Raw genomic sequence first — 14,834 nt, 5'->3', positions numbered from 1 at the left:
GGGTAGTGGTGGGGTATGGCTAGAGTCAGTTTCCAAGCTCTTACGCCATCATCAATGCCATTCCTTAAAAAGCGAATGTGTTTTYGTCAATCGTCTCGTCTGGGAGCCATCGAACTTGAATAATAGAACCAACATCAACTCACCGCACTCTCTCCCACAATGGCCTCTCAAGCTCTTCGCGCCAAGCAAGCACCACTCAAGCAGCAATACAAGGACGACCCAAATGCCGCCATCATTACGCTCAATGCCTCGGGTACCCTCGAYTCCAGCAGCATAACCTGCAAGCTTGACACCGGAAAGCAAGCAGCTGCCGCCGAAGCAAAGATTGCAGGTCTGCATCAAAAGTCTGGTGGGGATGGATTCGAGATCTCGGGCGAATTGTGCAGTGGAGACATGCTGTTGGAGGCTCTAGTGGCATGTGCGGGTGTCACACTCAAGGCCGTTGCAACGGCGATGGGTATTCCCATCAAGTCGGGCACGGTCAAAGCGGAGGGAGACCTCGACTTCAAGGGGACCATGGGCGTGGACAGAGAGGCTCCCGTCGGGTTCAAGGACATCCGTTTGGCGTTTGATTTGAAATTCGAAGATGGAGAAATTGTACCCGATGAGACGGTTGAGAAGCTGGGCAAACTGACCGAGCGATACTGTGTGGTCTTCCAGACCATCGCGAAGAAGCCGTCACTCAGCGTGTCGTTGCATGGAAGTCAGAGGGACCCGGAAGATCCCAGCATCGAAAAGGGCACTGCTTGGGGACAAAAGTCGTAAATCCGACCTCATCGTCGATGCATATGTAGGCCCTTTCTCGGAGCTAGCAAGAGGTTGACTTTCAACTCAATCATCCTRGCAATGCATGCACGACTGTCATAAAGCAAGGCATTTTCAAGTTTGACATCCTCAATGCGCATTCATGGATAAGCATTTCCTCCTTGCGGACGCCTCCTTCCAATGGTCTTACACCTTTTGTGCACTACACTTGCAGGGTCAGCTAAGAACCCTGTCGGTGTTACATGAGCTGTGGCTACGCGCGCGCCTTTTGAGTCGCTTTGACATCTGAGGTACAGTAGTCTGAATGGCAGTTACCGGATGGCGTCAGTCGAGGCGTCTGGAGCTGCCATGTTGGGAATRAAATGTCATGCGAGGATGTAACCCTCTGGCGCGGCCGTGTTGCGGCTTAGTGAGCATTGCAAAGGCCGTAAGCTGTCACGTATACCGGTCAGGCGGCCCTACCAACCGTGCATTGGTGATGCAGCGCATTTCCTGCGGAACAAACACAGATGTGATGTCGGCGGCAGTGAAGTTCGGTAAATCAGCCTAATCAGCCCGGTCAGATCTGAGACATTTCTGCAAGAGACTTTCTGTCTCCAGCACGGCCCTGTGTTGGTTTGGTGCTGCCGTTGGCTCGCCTCAGTCTCGAGGTGCTGCACGTCAGAGTTTGCGGCAGAACTGTCAGCGCTCCCTTCCTGTCGGGCTCGGGAGAACTCTGGCAAGCGCAGGCGCCAATGTCGCATGTCGCATTTGACCAGGAAGTTCGCTTCCGAGGATGCGCTGGTTGAGACGTCGCCGAGCTAGTCGACGGAAGAGGATTGGGGAAGCATGAAGAAGCAAGGGAGTGTTGCAGCCTGCCCGATCTTGTACCGATTTTCGAGAGCAACGTCCGAAGCAATGCAGGCAGATGTTGAAGCGCAATAATAATAATGTGTGGTAGCAAGCCGTCTGTGAAGCGGGAAAAGGGCCGTCTGAGACCAGCAATGGGGAGAAAATCCTCCACACCGTGCATGATCATGCACCCTTTGCAGGAGGTGGATGTTGATGCACAGCAGGATGTGCTCTTGTTCTTGTCTTCGCAGAGGGCTCGGTATTCGGCAGGACATCGACATGCCCAGACCCGACTATGCCCGTGCCCTGGACGCAGGCTACGGCGGCATCGCCGCCACGGGCGATCATGCCAATAGTTTGTCGAGACGCAGCCGCCGCCTGGACAGCGGAGGCAGTGGCTCGGCCAGTAGTCGCAGGCGACGAGTCGCGCTGCAAAGGCCAACTTATCAAACGGGACAGCGCTCGAGTCGCGAATGGCATCGCTTGTTCGCCTAGCCCCGTGCAGGTGAGTGCTAGCCCTGCTGTGCATCAATCAATCCATTCAATTAATTCTTGTGAAGGGTTTCCCGTCCGGGCTGACTGACGTAGCGTTCACACCAGAGCTTGCCCGCACGGACACCCTCGCTGCTCTGCTTGGGTGTGCTCTACCCGAGACTTCTCTCCCTCAACATTGTCGCCCTCCCGTTCCCGCCCAGCACACGCGGTACCTTGTTCACCATCCGTCCATCCATTCTCTTCTTCACCGCTGCGCATTCCCTCCCTCACCACCAGATCCGACCAGGTGCGGTCCATTTGTCTTCTACGATTGGGTTTGGGTGTTGGCACATGAAAGTGGATCCCCTCAGGCACTCGAACACCAAAGACGATTATTATTATTATTTTTGTGCTGGACTTGCCGGCTGCTGAAGATCCACATCTCATCCAACGGACGGAAACTCCACCTTTTTTCTTTTGGAGCACAGGAACTCAGGCACGCTCCCGCAGAGGCACCCGCCCGCAGTGTGATCCACATTATTCTTGCCTTTGGATAATCGTTTGGTAGGCTTCATCTATCCAGACGTTGTCCCTATTGCGCGCCTTGCTTTGTCAAACGCGTGCGACCTTCCCAATCGCCGCGGACCACGGACGCCGACCCRAACGCCACTGCAGAATTTTGCGGGCAGGTCAAGCGCTGATCGGAGCTCTCACCCACGCACGCATAGTTCTAGCACGCAAAGCAAAGCCGCCCCTCCACTCCACCCGTCAACACCACCTCTCAACGCGTCTGCCGTCCCAGGTGTGCGCTGCCGAGCTGGTCGTTGCTCGCGTTTCGTTTGGAAATTTGCCACGTCCTCACTGCATGGTACTGTGCTGCCGTGTAGCCCATCTTTCCATTGGCACCTGCACCTTTCCGTCCAAACAGMGCGGCACGCCCGCAAAGTCGAGTGAGACTGTGCCTATTCGATGAGCACGGGTCCAGGGACAGCACAAACCCCGATTCGCATCCTCGACCCCGCCACCTCTCCACCCGCCGCCCGCAATCATGGATGGCAATAACTTCAATCCCGGCTACAACCCATACTCGCAGGGTGCGCCCCAAAACCTTGCCCCGCAGAATTCGAGTCAGAGCCAACAGCAGCCTCCGACTGCACCTCAGCAACAACAACAACAACATCAGCAACAGTCGCAGCAGCAGCAGCAGTCGGCGGGTCTGGCATCTTTTGGTAATATATCTGCGCAGAGCCAGCAGTCGTCCCAGCAGCAGCAGCAGCAACAGCAGCAGCAGCAGGCATCACCATCGCACACGATTCTACCGCCGCTGCAAGGCCAGCAGGGACAGAATGGCTTCCCTCAGTTCGGCTCACTGTCGCATGCATACCCTGGCAACCAGCAGCAGACCAATTCGCCGCATGCTTCATCCAATGGCTCAATGGCTCCCAATGGCTCCGGCGGCTACCCAAACAACGGTGGCATGCTACCACCATCATACAACACCCCATATGGCATGTCACAGTCGATGATGTATCCCTCGTCCACCGCGACCTCGATGCCGTCGACGAGTTCCACCGTCGGTCTTCCCACTATCCGTCCGATGCCTCCAGGTGGAAACGGTCTCAACGGCCTACCCAGTCTAGCAAGCGCTGGTCAACTTGGCCAAGTGGGCCAGCAACCATCTTTTATGCAGAATGAGGAGGCACCAACACATGTAGTGGGATCTCAAGGCAGACGCGGTATCCTGCCTAGCGCTCCAGGTCGTCCGAATCCGCCTGCGCAAGGCAGCGGCCAGGTCGCGAAGAGCATGATTCCTACAAAGGATGCTGATGGCAAGTTTCCGTGTCCTCATTGTAACAAGACCTATTTGCATGCCAAGCATCTGAAGAGGCATTTGCTCAGACGTAAGCCATTTCTTCTTTTCTTGCATGCGCACATTTTTTGACACTCTACAGACACTGGTGATCGACCGTACATGTGCCACTTGTGCAAAGATACTTTCAGCAGAAGTGACATTCTCAAGCGTCACTTTCAAAAGTGTTCGCTACGCCGTGGCAATCCGACCGGTGCCAACCACTTGGCTCATCAGCGCCGAAACACCAACCCAGGCAACCGTCTTTCTATGCCCGAGCAGAATGGTGCAATTGGCCTTGCAAGTATGCCTGAAGTCGCTGGTGCGCCCAGCTACACCCCAACCGTGGTGGGTAGCAGTCCAAACGTCAATGGCGACATGTCAGCGCGCTCATCACGAGCCAATAGCTTGATCTCGCCCAGCAACATGAACCACCGCAGCAGCATAGCTGGGCTGGGCATCCTAGCCTCCAACSGGCAGAGCAATGACCATCAGATGACCACTTCGGGTCCTTTTCAGCCGGGCCTAAGTGCCTATGCCATGCAGAACGCTGCCACGGCAAACAATGCACAAATGTCACACAACTACCCTTTCAGCAACCCACAGACCAACGGACAGCAACAGATGAATGGCCAGCAGATGAACGGCCAAATGTACAGCAGCAACCCCCAGAACCCACAACAGATGAATGGCCAAATGTCTTTTTTAGGCCATCAGAGCTCGCGCTTCGAAAACAGCCAAGCGAACAACCACCAGCAGACTCCAAATGGTGATGGTAGCGGCGTCGATTGGACCCGCATGTTCACTCAAGGTGGCCAGGATGGCTTTATCGGCAGCCAGCCTGCGAACGCGAGCTCGCAAGGAATCACTCACATCAAGACCGAACCAGATTCGAAACCAGACTTTCCCCTTCACAACGACCTCAACAACGACTCTTTTTTAGGTAGTCTCTACTCGCACTCCAACGGCTTTGGAGGCGAGGAGAGCGAGAACGKCATCCCAGGCTTCCCCAATTGGAGCATGGACGACCCGTTGCAAGCCAAAGTGGACAATCTGGTGGTCCACTGTTTCCCAAACGGGACTGACGCCGTAAGGGGCAATGCCGCGGCAGATCTGATGCAATTGTGTCTGAGGGTGGAGAATGTCAAGCACTTTGCCGAACACTACACCTCCTTCCACGGACACTGGCCCATCTTGCATATGCCTACCTTTAAGCTGACGGATGCGAACAACAACTTGGTTCTTGCAATACTCTGCATCGGCGCGGTGTACAGTCCCAAACTCACCGTCCAGCAGGTCAGACAGATGATGGAGTTTGTCAAGACCACTGTTCAAAGTACCAGCACCGTCTACAATCGCACTCTCAGCGGACAGACTCAGGGTTTKGGTAGCCAACCGTTCGAGGTTGAGGAGCTTCAGGCGCTTTCAATGCTGCAAACGATCTTCATGTGGCATGGAGATCCTGTTCAGAGAGAGGCGTCCCGTGCCGAGTTCCCCACACTGGTTCGCATCGCCCGGTCGATGGATTTGCTCCAGAGCGCCCCACTCGGGCACTACGCCTTCAGCATGCTCCACTCTCTGCGCAGCTCGCATGCAAGCCAATACCAGGCACGCGATTGGAATTGGCATGGTTGGTTGGAGCAGGAAAAGCGCAACCGGATCTTGTACCAGCTCTTCACCACGGATGCTGCCATGGTCATGTACTTCAACAACTCGTCCGAGTTTGAACCACTAGAGATTCGCTTGATGCTGCCGGCAGATGACGCCGCTTGGGACGCCGCCAGTCAATACGAATGCGCAAACGCTCTTGGCCTCAATGGGCCACACGCACAAGCCAAGAATATGACTGGAACTCGTCGGATGGTGCAGCCCACCATGCGAGACGCGATGCGCACCTTGCTCGACCAATACGCTTCATTCCAATCCGGGACGACGAACGTGTACTCCAAGTTCCTGCTCATCCATGCAGTCATTGTTCGCATCATTGCCTGTCAAAAGGCCTTGGTGCATCCCAACGGATCGATGCAAAACTTCAACTTGGGACTTCACGGTAGCACTCCTGCGACGCCTCTCTCCCAACACGACTGGCTCGAGCAACGCAGCACATCCCACAGCGGTAGCGGAACACCGACTGATGCATACAATTGTGACACGTACAATGCGTCTGCTCATCAGGAAAAGCAACGTCTCAGTCAAGCTCTCGAAAAGTGGAAGCGTAGTTGGGATCATGACATGGAATTGCAATATCCTCCCTCGCACTGTCACCAACGACGCTTCGGCTTCAGCAGAGACGGAGTTCACTTCTTCTATCTTGGTCGCAGCTTTTTCCAATCCAAGCAGGCATCCGACTGGACCGTGACTCCCGATTCGCGCTTCAAGCGTGTCATGGCTTTGCTCAAACGCATCAAGAGTGTTGTGGTAGGCGATACTGAGAGCAAGGGCCAGGACATCGGCTCCGTCGGTGACATCGACGACTCGTATGGTGTGGAGACCGACGCCGATAATCTCAATCTCGACATGAAGCTGCTTTTCAAGCCGTACAACAGTCACTTTGATAGTCCCGTGGTTGGCGTCCAGACCCATCCGGTCTAGGAGAGTTCTCTTCTCGCGCGGCACAAAAAGTTACTGATTGCACTTTTCTTATATCACGATGACGAGAAGGGTGGAAACGTTCAAACGATCCGAAATGGCGCAAGCAGATTGCATGTTGCTTTTGCAATGCAATGGGAACGGTACAGCAAATGGACAGGAACATGAACTACGAAAAAAAGAACAGACTTGATGAAAAATATAGAATTCTAGAAACAGCGAGCGGGGCGGATCTTGTGGTGCCGTCTTTTGAAGATGGTCCCTCCTTGCTTGTTGCTGCGACACGGCGGTGGCGTTTCTTATCTGACACTGTGGGAAAGCATTGCGAGGAAAGGGTTATGAGACGATGAACAGCATGGCGGCGTATGTTGTGTGTATGCGGCTTTTGTGGATGCGCCTATTTTTGTGTGTTTACTTTTGCTACGATTGCCTTGCTTGCTAAATGGCCGATGGGCGCGAGCTCTGGTGGTTCGACTTGGCATAGTTCTTTTCTTCGTTTCTTCTTGTGAATACGGGAGGGATATGGCTGTGCCTTTGTTTGAGAGGATGGGTTAAGAGGTGGGAGTCGATGTGGATGTCTGGGTGTGGCGAGCTCGATTTTGTCGTTAGCTAGGCTTCTCCTGCAGATGTATGTGGAACGAGGTTCTGAACTGGTTGAGGTCTCTTTCTCTGCTCTCACAGAATCTGAGTATTGTCCTTCAGGGCGTGGCGGCTTCTCTACCAACTCTTGCCCTTACCAAGAACTGCTTTCAGATCCGAGGCATGTGTTTCTGTAGGATGGGCCTGGCTTACTCCCCCTGTTTTGATGGTGGTCTATAGCTTTCCATGTGTGGCTGTACATCGTCAGCGCTGTGGGATTTAGCTGTGGAAGGCTTCGATTCTGCTATTGCTTTATCATGAATTGGAGGAGACTTTGTTGGCTAGAGGATGCGGTAAGGAAAGTTAGTGATGTGACGACTGTGTTATTATTCTTATACGGGCATGATGGTGGTGTACGAATTGCCGCCGTAATCCACCGTTCCCATCGGACAAGAGAGCGATGTCGATCTCTTCTCGGTTCGTGCGGAGAGTACATAGGACTCAAGAGATCCATTTGTATGGATACCTTCATCATCTTTGCGGCTCCTGATCTAATCGATTCGTCTACAGCATGTTGCTCTTTCCTTCCACCCATTCGCTTACATCTCAACCTTCTCACGACTGCCCGTAAGATAAAAAAACCCTCGATTTCTGATCGAGGCAATAAGCCTCTCATCATCCCCCTTGTCGATATCGCAAGGGATTCCCCCAAGACTTGATCAATCTCCTCCATGTGTCTAGGTGTACAATGGACGGTTGCTTGCGTAGATTTTTCAAGTCAGTATTTGATGAAATTGGCTGGTAGAAGCAGAGACGTCACAGGACCATTCTCGCATGGTAATCATGCCGTATAGAAGAGGCATTGATGTGATGAGAGAAGGGAGTTGTTGATGATGGACCGGGGCCCCGAGATTACCTTCTTCGCGTACATCGGCCCGCTTTCTCGCATCCGCTCGCATTCGGCTCGCATCTTCCGTTTTGCCCCACATGGACATCATCCTCTGTTTACGAAGGATACCTAGGATGATGATGACGATGGTTGTAATTCCACTAACTTATCCCTAGAACTCGCCGAACCAACACTTCACCTGACCACCTCACACCTTCTGGGCATCGGGGCTATTGTAAAGAAGAATAACGGGCCGGCGCTACGGCGATTTCCATCAGATTTGCACAATCACCACGAATCCGCAATCCTTCCTTCCTCCTCAACGACGACGCGAAATGGCCGTCGACCCCGACCCCATCCCGTAAGACCTTTCCATTCAACACACTCTCCAATTCTAATCAACGTCTCATAAATATAGCAACCCCGAAACGCACAATCTCGCCCACGCCAACAAACGCTTCTATCGCGTCAAGATTCCCGTTTCGCACTGGCAGCTCCGCCATTACATCTCAACAACCCAGAAATCCCTTTACTACGCTTCCGGCAAGCAAGTCTACCACCTCAATACCGAAACCCACCGTCGAACCCACCTCGCCACACTCCCCTTTGACGCTCGCTGCACAGCTTCCGCACATGGCTGGGTCTGTGTCGGTGGGGAGGAAGAGGGTCATTTCGCCACGATCCAACTCCACTCAAATCCAGCACGAGCACCAACGGTGAAGATTGAACGGATTGGCGAGGAAATCGTCAACTCAATCTCCATCCACAGATTACAAGATGAAGAGGCGCATCTGGATGACATTGTGGCGATCCTGACGAATAACGATCAGACGGTGAGAATCTACTCGCTCCCTGCCGGACAGGAAACGAGAGTGAAGGATCTCCCATTTGCGATCAATCATGCGACTCTATCCCCAGACGGGAAGATGTTGGTGGCCGTGGGGGATTTCAACCAAGCATATTTCTTCACCAGGGAGATTCTGGAAAAGACGCCACAAATACCCAAACCGCACAATCGATTGGGAGCCAAAGACGTGGATTGGGTGTTGACAAATGTCGTGTCATTACATGTCTCGGAGAGCACAATGGGCTACTTCACCACGGCGTGGAGTCCAAATGGGAGATTGGTGGCTGTGGGGAGTGAGGGAGGATACATCACAGTCCTGGATCGGGACCTGCTAGAGCGGAGGGATGTTGAAGACGATGACGCCGTTGTGGCTGTCGTCGCGGGAAGTCGGGCGGATGTTCCATCACCATATCCAGGTGCCATCAGAAGTATGGTCTTTTCGCCGGAACCCTGGGATTTGTTGGTCTGGGCGGAGGACCAGGGCAGGGTGTGCATTGGAGATTTGAGGACAGGATTGAAGGAGAGGCAGGTCATCCAACTGGAACCCGAGGATGAAGCGCTGGAGAGGCTGGTCGTGGAGGATGTTACATCAGAAGGAAGGGAGAATGAGGTGGTTGTGGCAAGGTTGGATGATTTGGAGGAGGAGCTCTTGCGGAGATATGAACAGGGAAACACCACCACGGGAGAGCACGCCCCAACATCCTCGGTCAACTTTGCCACCGAGTACATTGAGACGAGGAGAAGACAGAGAGCAGCCAGACAGGAACTGGCTTTGAGGCAGGACCAGCGCAATGAACTCAGAGGACTACTGGACACAGATTCACAAGGCTTGACCACCAGGGAGCATCAAATATTGGAGACGCTACGGACTTCGAGACAAAGGGAAGAAGCGAGAGCGAGCGGAGGACCATCTTCCATCAATTATCCTACGGCAGAACTATTTGGCTCGGCTCCCAGACCAAATCGACAGGCGCCTCCGTCTTCCACGGCAACATCATCGAATCCTCGTCCAGTGAATGAGCTTCTTCAAGAAGCACTCCCTACACTCGCCCGCGCAAGCTCCCTGCGACCGGTTGCTACCACCACAACCGCGGAAGCAGAAGTCGACACCCTCCCACCGATCCAGTTCTCCGTAGTGAGAGCTGCGTCCAATCTTCCTCGTGCTACAGAAGGTTCTTCCTCCACTGCGAGGAGTCGATTACCGCGGATACAGCAAGCCACGACACCCGCCGCTGCGGATGACGACGATGAGAACCCTTGGAGGACGATTGAAGAACACATGATGGACTCGGCAGCTCCAGCAGGTCGGGGTCCTTTGTTTGAAGGAGCAGCGAGAGCGCCTGCCATCCCTGCCACTACCGCGGATGAGGAGGCTAGCCAGAGAGCCAGTTCGAGGGAATTGCGAATTCGAGAAAGGTGGAGGACCATGCCTAGTCGTGGTGGTGTCAATGGAGCGACATCCATGGCAACTTCCACGAGGAGACCCACCGCAGCAGCCGCGTCATCATCAGAAACAGAGACTTCCCAACGACAAGCGAGGGAAGCGATCCTCCTGGCGGCCAGTCTCGCCGAAGCGAGAGAAAACCGCCTTCAGCGCGCCGAGTCTCTGATCGCGAGAAATCCTCCTGTAGCGACGGGAGGAAGGGAGCCGTTGGATGTTATTGGTGAGAGGTATGATGCTCTGTTCAGAGCGAGTCTGAGGACGGGAGGATTTGGATTTGGTGGGGGTATGGGAAGGGATGGAGGAGTTCGAACGGCCGGGCTGGCGATTAGTGAGGATGGAGGACGGGTTTGGTGTGCTTGTGAGAGGGGCATCTTTGAGGTTAGAGTGAGATTGAGGGGGAGGATGAGTTGGGGAGCTACGGAGATGCGTTGATCGGTGGTGTGGAAGGTGGAAGGGTGCCTTTCTTTTCATTGTTACCTAGTGAGGGCAGGGGGTTTGTGGTGTGTTTAAGATATTTATATCCTTCGAGCGTGGCGTTTAGGGGTYTATTGCTTTTGGGAGTGTATCCTATTCAATTTGGATTATGATGGGATGAAGTATGGAACTTGAGAGTGGGAGAGGGAGGTGAGTGCTTTTGCGGCGTACAACTTTGGGCACCGTCTTTGACTCTATTAGTGACTGGGAGAGATTATGACAGTATCTTGTATGATTTGATGATTGAGAGCGGATATGTGTGCACTCTTCCTTAGTGAATATCCGAGGGTCCCGTCCTCCGTGCTGAGCGAGGACTTTGGGGGTTGTGCTTTCGGATCATCGCGATCCATTGGAGAGGAAGGAGTGGTGGACTAAAGCCGGTGTGTTACAGTGGATCTTACTTCATTAAGAACTCTGTACATTACATTAACAACACGCGTAACCCGCCATCCACAACATTCTATTTTCATCTGTTGGTCAACTAAACAATCGTCGAAGAGTTGACTCTCGCATCGCTCAGTCTTCCATTCCTCTCATCGCCAATGGTGACTCCAGCAAGCACAGCAGCGATCAGGCCAAATGCCAAGGTGGAGAAGAAGATGACGATACCGATCCAGAAGGTCCAGAAGGCCATGGGATTCCTTCTATCCCTCCAGATTTTCCTCGAATGCCGCGGTGGAGACTCGTACTCTTCTATCAGGTCCAGGAGCTGCTCTCTCCAATAGCGGAATTCCCGCAATCTGGGTGCTCGTCGAGGGGCTCCACCGCTATTGGGCTCCACCTGAAAGGCCGATATGTCCATACCTTGCCGCTTCAGGAACTCGTTTGTCGCTTCATCTGTCAGTGGGAACAAGAGCTCGATGCTGCGGAGAGTCTCGTCGAGCAGTTCCGTTGGTAGGCCACAGGAATCACTGMATCTCGTCAGTCACGGCATGATCAGGCATTTGGCTACTCGCATCCATCCACTTACGACGTCGCGGGACCGTTCATCTTCACAGTCTGGGCGGACACACTGTCGCTCGTTCGCGAATCACTCAGTGTTTGTAACCATTCCCTATGCTTGAAAATGCTGATTTCTTCGTTGTTCCCGTTAAGGGCAAGATGCTCGGACAGGAAGTCCGTCCATGTCACTCGAATGCCTGCGATCCTTTCCAAGTTGTCGGCAGTGAATTTGCGAGGGAACCGCTTCTTGTCGTCTTGCGGATCTGCTGGCGGAGGATCAAACCATGCAGCGACATAGGTTTGAATTGTCATGCCTTCTGGCCAGATCCACGGCGTTCCGGTTGTCTGGATCCAACTGCAGTCTACCATCAGCCACAGGCGTAGACCAAGATCCATGGCATCATCGTATATCTCTCCCGGGTCAGGCATGCTGGATAATTGCTGGCGATATTGTTTGGCCAGAACGTCACGAACACCGGCTTTTTCTACCCCTGGCCACCGGCCTACGATGGTAGAGATTGCTTTGATTACTATTTCATAATCATCGGGATCTTCCAGAGAGTGATTCTTGAGGAATTTATCTATCCCAAGGTTATATACCTCGAGGTACGGCTCGAACCCGTCGAGATCATGTTGATGCCCATCAGCAGTACTTGCGATTCTAAGCACCTCCAGGATTTGGTGATTGCGTCTGGCTTCTTCTTTTGAGCGTGTGGCCGGCATTTTACGCTCACAGGTTAAACAAGATCGAATCTAATGAAAGAAGAAAGGGAGCCTATTGAGTGGTAGGGCGCAGAGCTGAGACAAAGCAATCAGCCATAACGCTAGACTAGCGCTGGGACCAGTGTTGATTCGTGAATGTTTCTTGCAGCCAGCCATATGCACGGCCCCGCGCGTGTAATGGTGTAGAAACTGGTCTGTAACGACGCCCCGAAGTTCACTCGATCTGCCTACATAGCTATGATTGTGCCTTGGTGCGTCTTTCGTTCTGACATTTCGACCGGAACATCATGACTGAAAGACAGCAGCAGGAGCCTACGCCCATTCAGCACAGAATCGTYCAGCAGCACAGCGGACACCTCATAGCATCAATTCCTACCCCCCCTAATGAGCCCGAGACCCAGCACAGAATTGGTCCTCAGAAATTCCAACCTTTCTTCCACTCGAGGAACATCCCGTACCCTCCTCCGAATCAGCCAGCAGCCTCTTCATCATCAGCAGCCTTTTCCGGGGCAACAAAGAATCTTCTAGCTCACAGGCCTTCTGTCAATCCTCCAGCAACACCTGATCCTTCAGCCGCCAGGGCTGTGCAAAGTCAGACACGTACGTCTTCCGAGGACATTCCCGCCACTCATCAAGAGCAGGCAGTCGTCTGCCGCTTGAGAGTAGAAACCATTCTTCCAGCGGCTGGTGACGGATCCATTGATGAGACTCCTGCTCTTATCTCAGCGACATTTATTCCTACAAGCGCGGGAACCATATAGGACAAGACACCTCGGCCTCCCAAGGAAGAGCTCAGGAAAGCCAAGCGTTTCGTTGGCGAATTGGTCAGAGACAAAGTCAAGACGTTCAAAAAGGGAGAAGTTGTTTGTGACATCACTTTTGTGCCACCAAACGAGCTTCTGGTCCTCATAGGGGGAGCGTCTGCCAAACATCTTGAAGCCAAGCATTTCCAAGCGGTGAAGGATAACATACTGGAGCCTCAATATCGAAAGAGGCTCAGAGGTTTTCAAGTCGAAGTGCGCAAAGATCCTCAAGTGGTGAGATTCTTGGCTATGCTGCAAGATCCAAACACCATGACCTCGGCCTCCAYCGTCAATGTCTACATTTCTCTGGAAGAAACTGCAAAATCTCTCTGCGGAGCCGTGATTTGTGTTGGACCGCGAGTGCCTGAAGGAAGAGTGGCACCTCAGACGTGGACTTGCGGTGGCATGATCTCGGTCTCTGGTCATCTATATGCACTCTCCGTCGCACACCCATTGACCAAAGTGATTGAGAGCGGAGGTGACGAGTCGGATGTTGGCTATCTCTCCCAACGGGTGTCAAAGGAGCCTATTTCCCGCAATTGGAAGCTCATGGGTCATGTGGCAAAGTCGGCCCTATCTGGTTCCACGACAGCAGAGGAAGACAGCGACTGGATGTTGATTGACGTCAACAAGGAATTCCTGTTGCCCAATACAATAATCCTGAAAGATCGCCAGATCTTGGCTTTGACGGACAATGACGAGGATATCCAAGAACAGTCGGAGCCCATGTCCGAGAATACGTGCACCCTGTATACCTCTCACGGTGTTATTGAAGGTGTAGCTTCCGACGATGAAACGTACCTCATGATCGGACCCGCTGGATTCTGTACCACCAAGATCTTCTTACATTCCCCTCTGCGTWTGTCGCTCACCATCTAAACCAGCCAACTTTATCTGATGCTAACAAAAAGCTCAGGGCCCGGAGACTCTGGCACTTGGGTTATTAATCAAGGACAATTCTTCGGAGTGGTCATCGCAGGAAGCGAGGGTGAGAATGGCGAGTATACGGCTTTCGTCATCAAGACTGAGGATATATTCACGAGTATTGCACGGAGCTGCTTTGATGGTGATGATGATAAGGAGCCGGAGACTACTGTCAGATTGCCTACTGTGGCTGAGCATCGCGAGATGGAAGCTAGGAGGTATGGCCACAAGATTTCAGGCACAGACGAGGGCGAGAATGCCTCTCAAGCGGGCAAGAAGCCTGTACTTCCAACCCCACGAGAACAGACAGCAAAAGCTGATGTCCAGAAAATTTCCGATGACGACGCATCACAGCAGCATGTGGCATTGGGTGGAGTTGGCAACGGAAATGCTGCTGCTGGGAGCAGCAGACGACGTGTTAATCGCCATACAAAAGGACTACTGAACGCAGTCAAGCATGGCAGGGAGGGCCTTGTGCTGATGATTCTCGATATGAGAGTCGACGTCAACAGCCGCGTGGCAGGCAGCAGCCGAGAGGATAATAAGACCGCTTTGGAATGGGCGGTATCCAACAACAAAGAGAAGATCGTACGCATGCTTCTTGAAGCGGGAGCGGATGTTAATAGTCGGGGGAAGGAAGAGACTGCTTTGGAGTGGGCGACTTGTAAAGGCAACGAGAAGATTGTAAGGATACTTCTTGA

The 14,834-nt window shown here is 53.1% G+C and overlaps 5 protein-coding genes; 4 read left to right on the top strand and 1 right to left on the bottom strand.

Annotated features, from left to right (window-relative positions):
- Positions 1-159: 159 nt before the first annotated feature.
- On the top strand, positions 160-765 carry RCC_03498 (uncharacterized protein; the record flags this gene model as incomplete). Its single annotated transcript, XM_023768784.1, has 1 exon — positions 160-765. One exon carries the CDS (start codon positions 160-162, stop codon positions 763-765), a length of 606 nt encoding a protein of 201 aa, XP_023624552.1.
- Positions 766-3,118: 2,353 nt separating this feature from the next.
- On the top strand, positions 3,119-6,511 carry RCC_03497 (related to regulatory protein amdA; the record flags this gene model as incomplete). XM_023768783.1 has 2 exons in its annotated part: positions 3,119-3,971; positions 4,023-6,511. 2 exons carry the CDS (start codon positions 3,119-3,121, stop codon positions 6,509-6,511), a joined length of 3,342 nt encoding a protein of 1,113 aa, XP_023624551.1.
- Positions 6,512-8,311: 1,800 nt separating this feature from the next.
- RCC_03496 (uncharacterized protein) lies at positions 8,312-10,699 on the top strand (the record flags this gene model as incomplete). XM_023768782.1 has 2 exons in its annotated part: positions 8,312-8,337; positions 8,395-10,699. The coding sequence occupies 2 exons, from the start codon at positions 8,312-8,314 to the stop codon at positions 10,697-10,699; spliced, it is 2,331 nt and encodes a 776-aa protein (XP_023624550.1).
- Positions 10,700-11,222: 523 nt separating this feature from the next.
- RCC_03495 (uncharacterized protein) lies at positions 11,223-12,112 on the bottom strand (the record flags this gene model as incomplete). XM_023768781.1 has 2 exons in its annotated part: positions 11,223-11,652; positions 11,712-12,112. 2 exons carry the CDS (start codon positions 12,110-12,112, stop codon positions 11,223-11,225), a joined length of 831 nt encoding a protein of 276 aa, XP_023624549.1.
- A 1,367-nt stretch (positions 12,113-13,479) lies between these two features.
- Positions 13,480-14,834, top strand: part of RCC_03494 (uncharacterized protein) — a gene marked incomplete at both ends in the record, with an annotated part of 1,653 nt that continues 298 nt past the window's right edge. Inside the window, 2 exons of the mRNA XM_023768780.1 lie at positions 13,480-14,068; positions 14,126-14,834. The exon at positions 14,126-14,834 is cut by the window's right edge and continues 298 nt beyond it. Of these exons, the coding sequence (XP_023624548.1) occupies positions 13,480-14,068; positions 14,126-14,834 (1,298 nt within the window).

The sequence above is a fragment of the Ramularia collo-cygni genome (genome assembly GCF_900074925.1).
Source record: "Ramularia collo-cygni strain URUG2 genome assembly, contig: RCC_scaffold04, whole genome shotgun sequence".
In the NCBI taxonomy this organism is placed as follows: Eukaryota; Fungi; Ascomycota; class Dothideomycetes; order Mycosphaerellales; family Mycosphaerellaceae; genus Ramularia; species Ramularia collo-cygni.
This window is presented reverse-complemented; position numbering and strand designations above follow the sequence as displayed.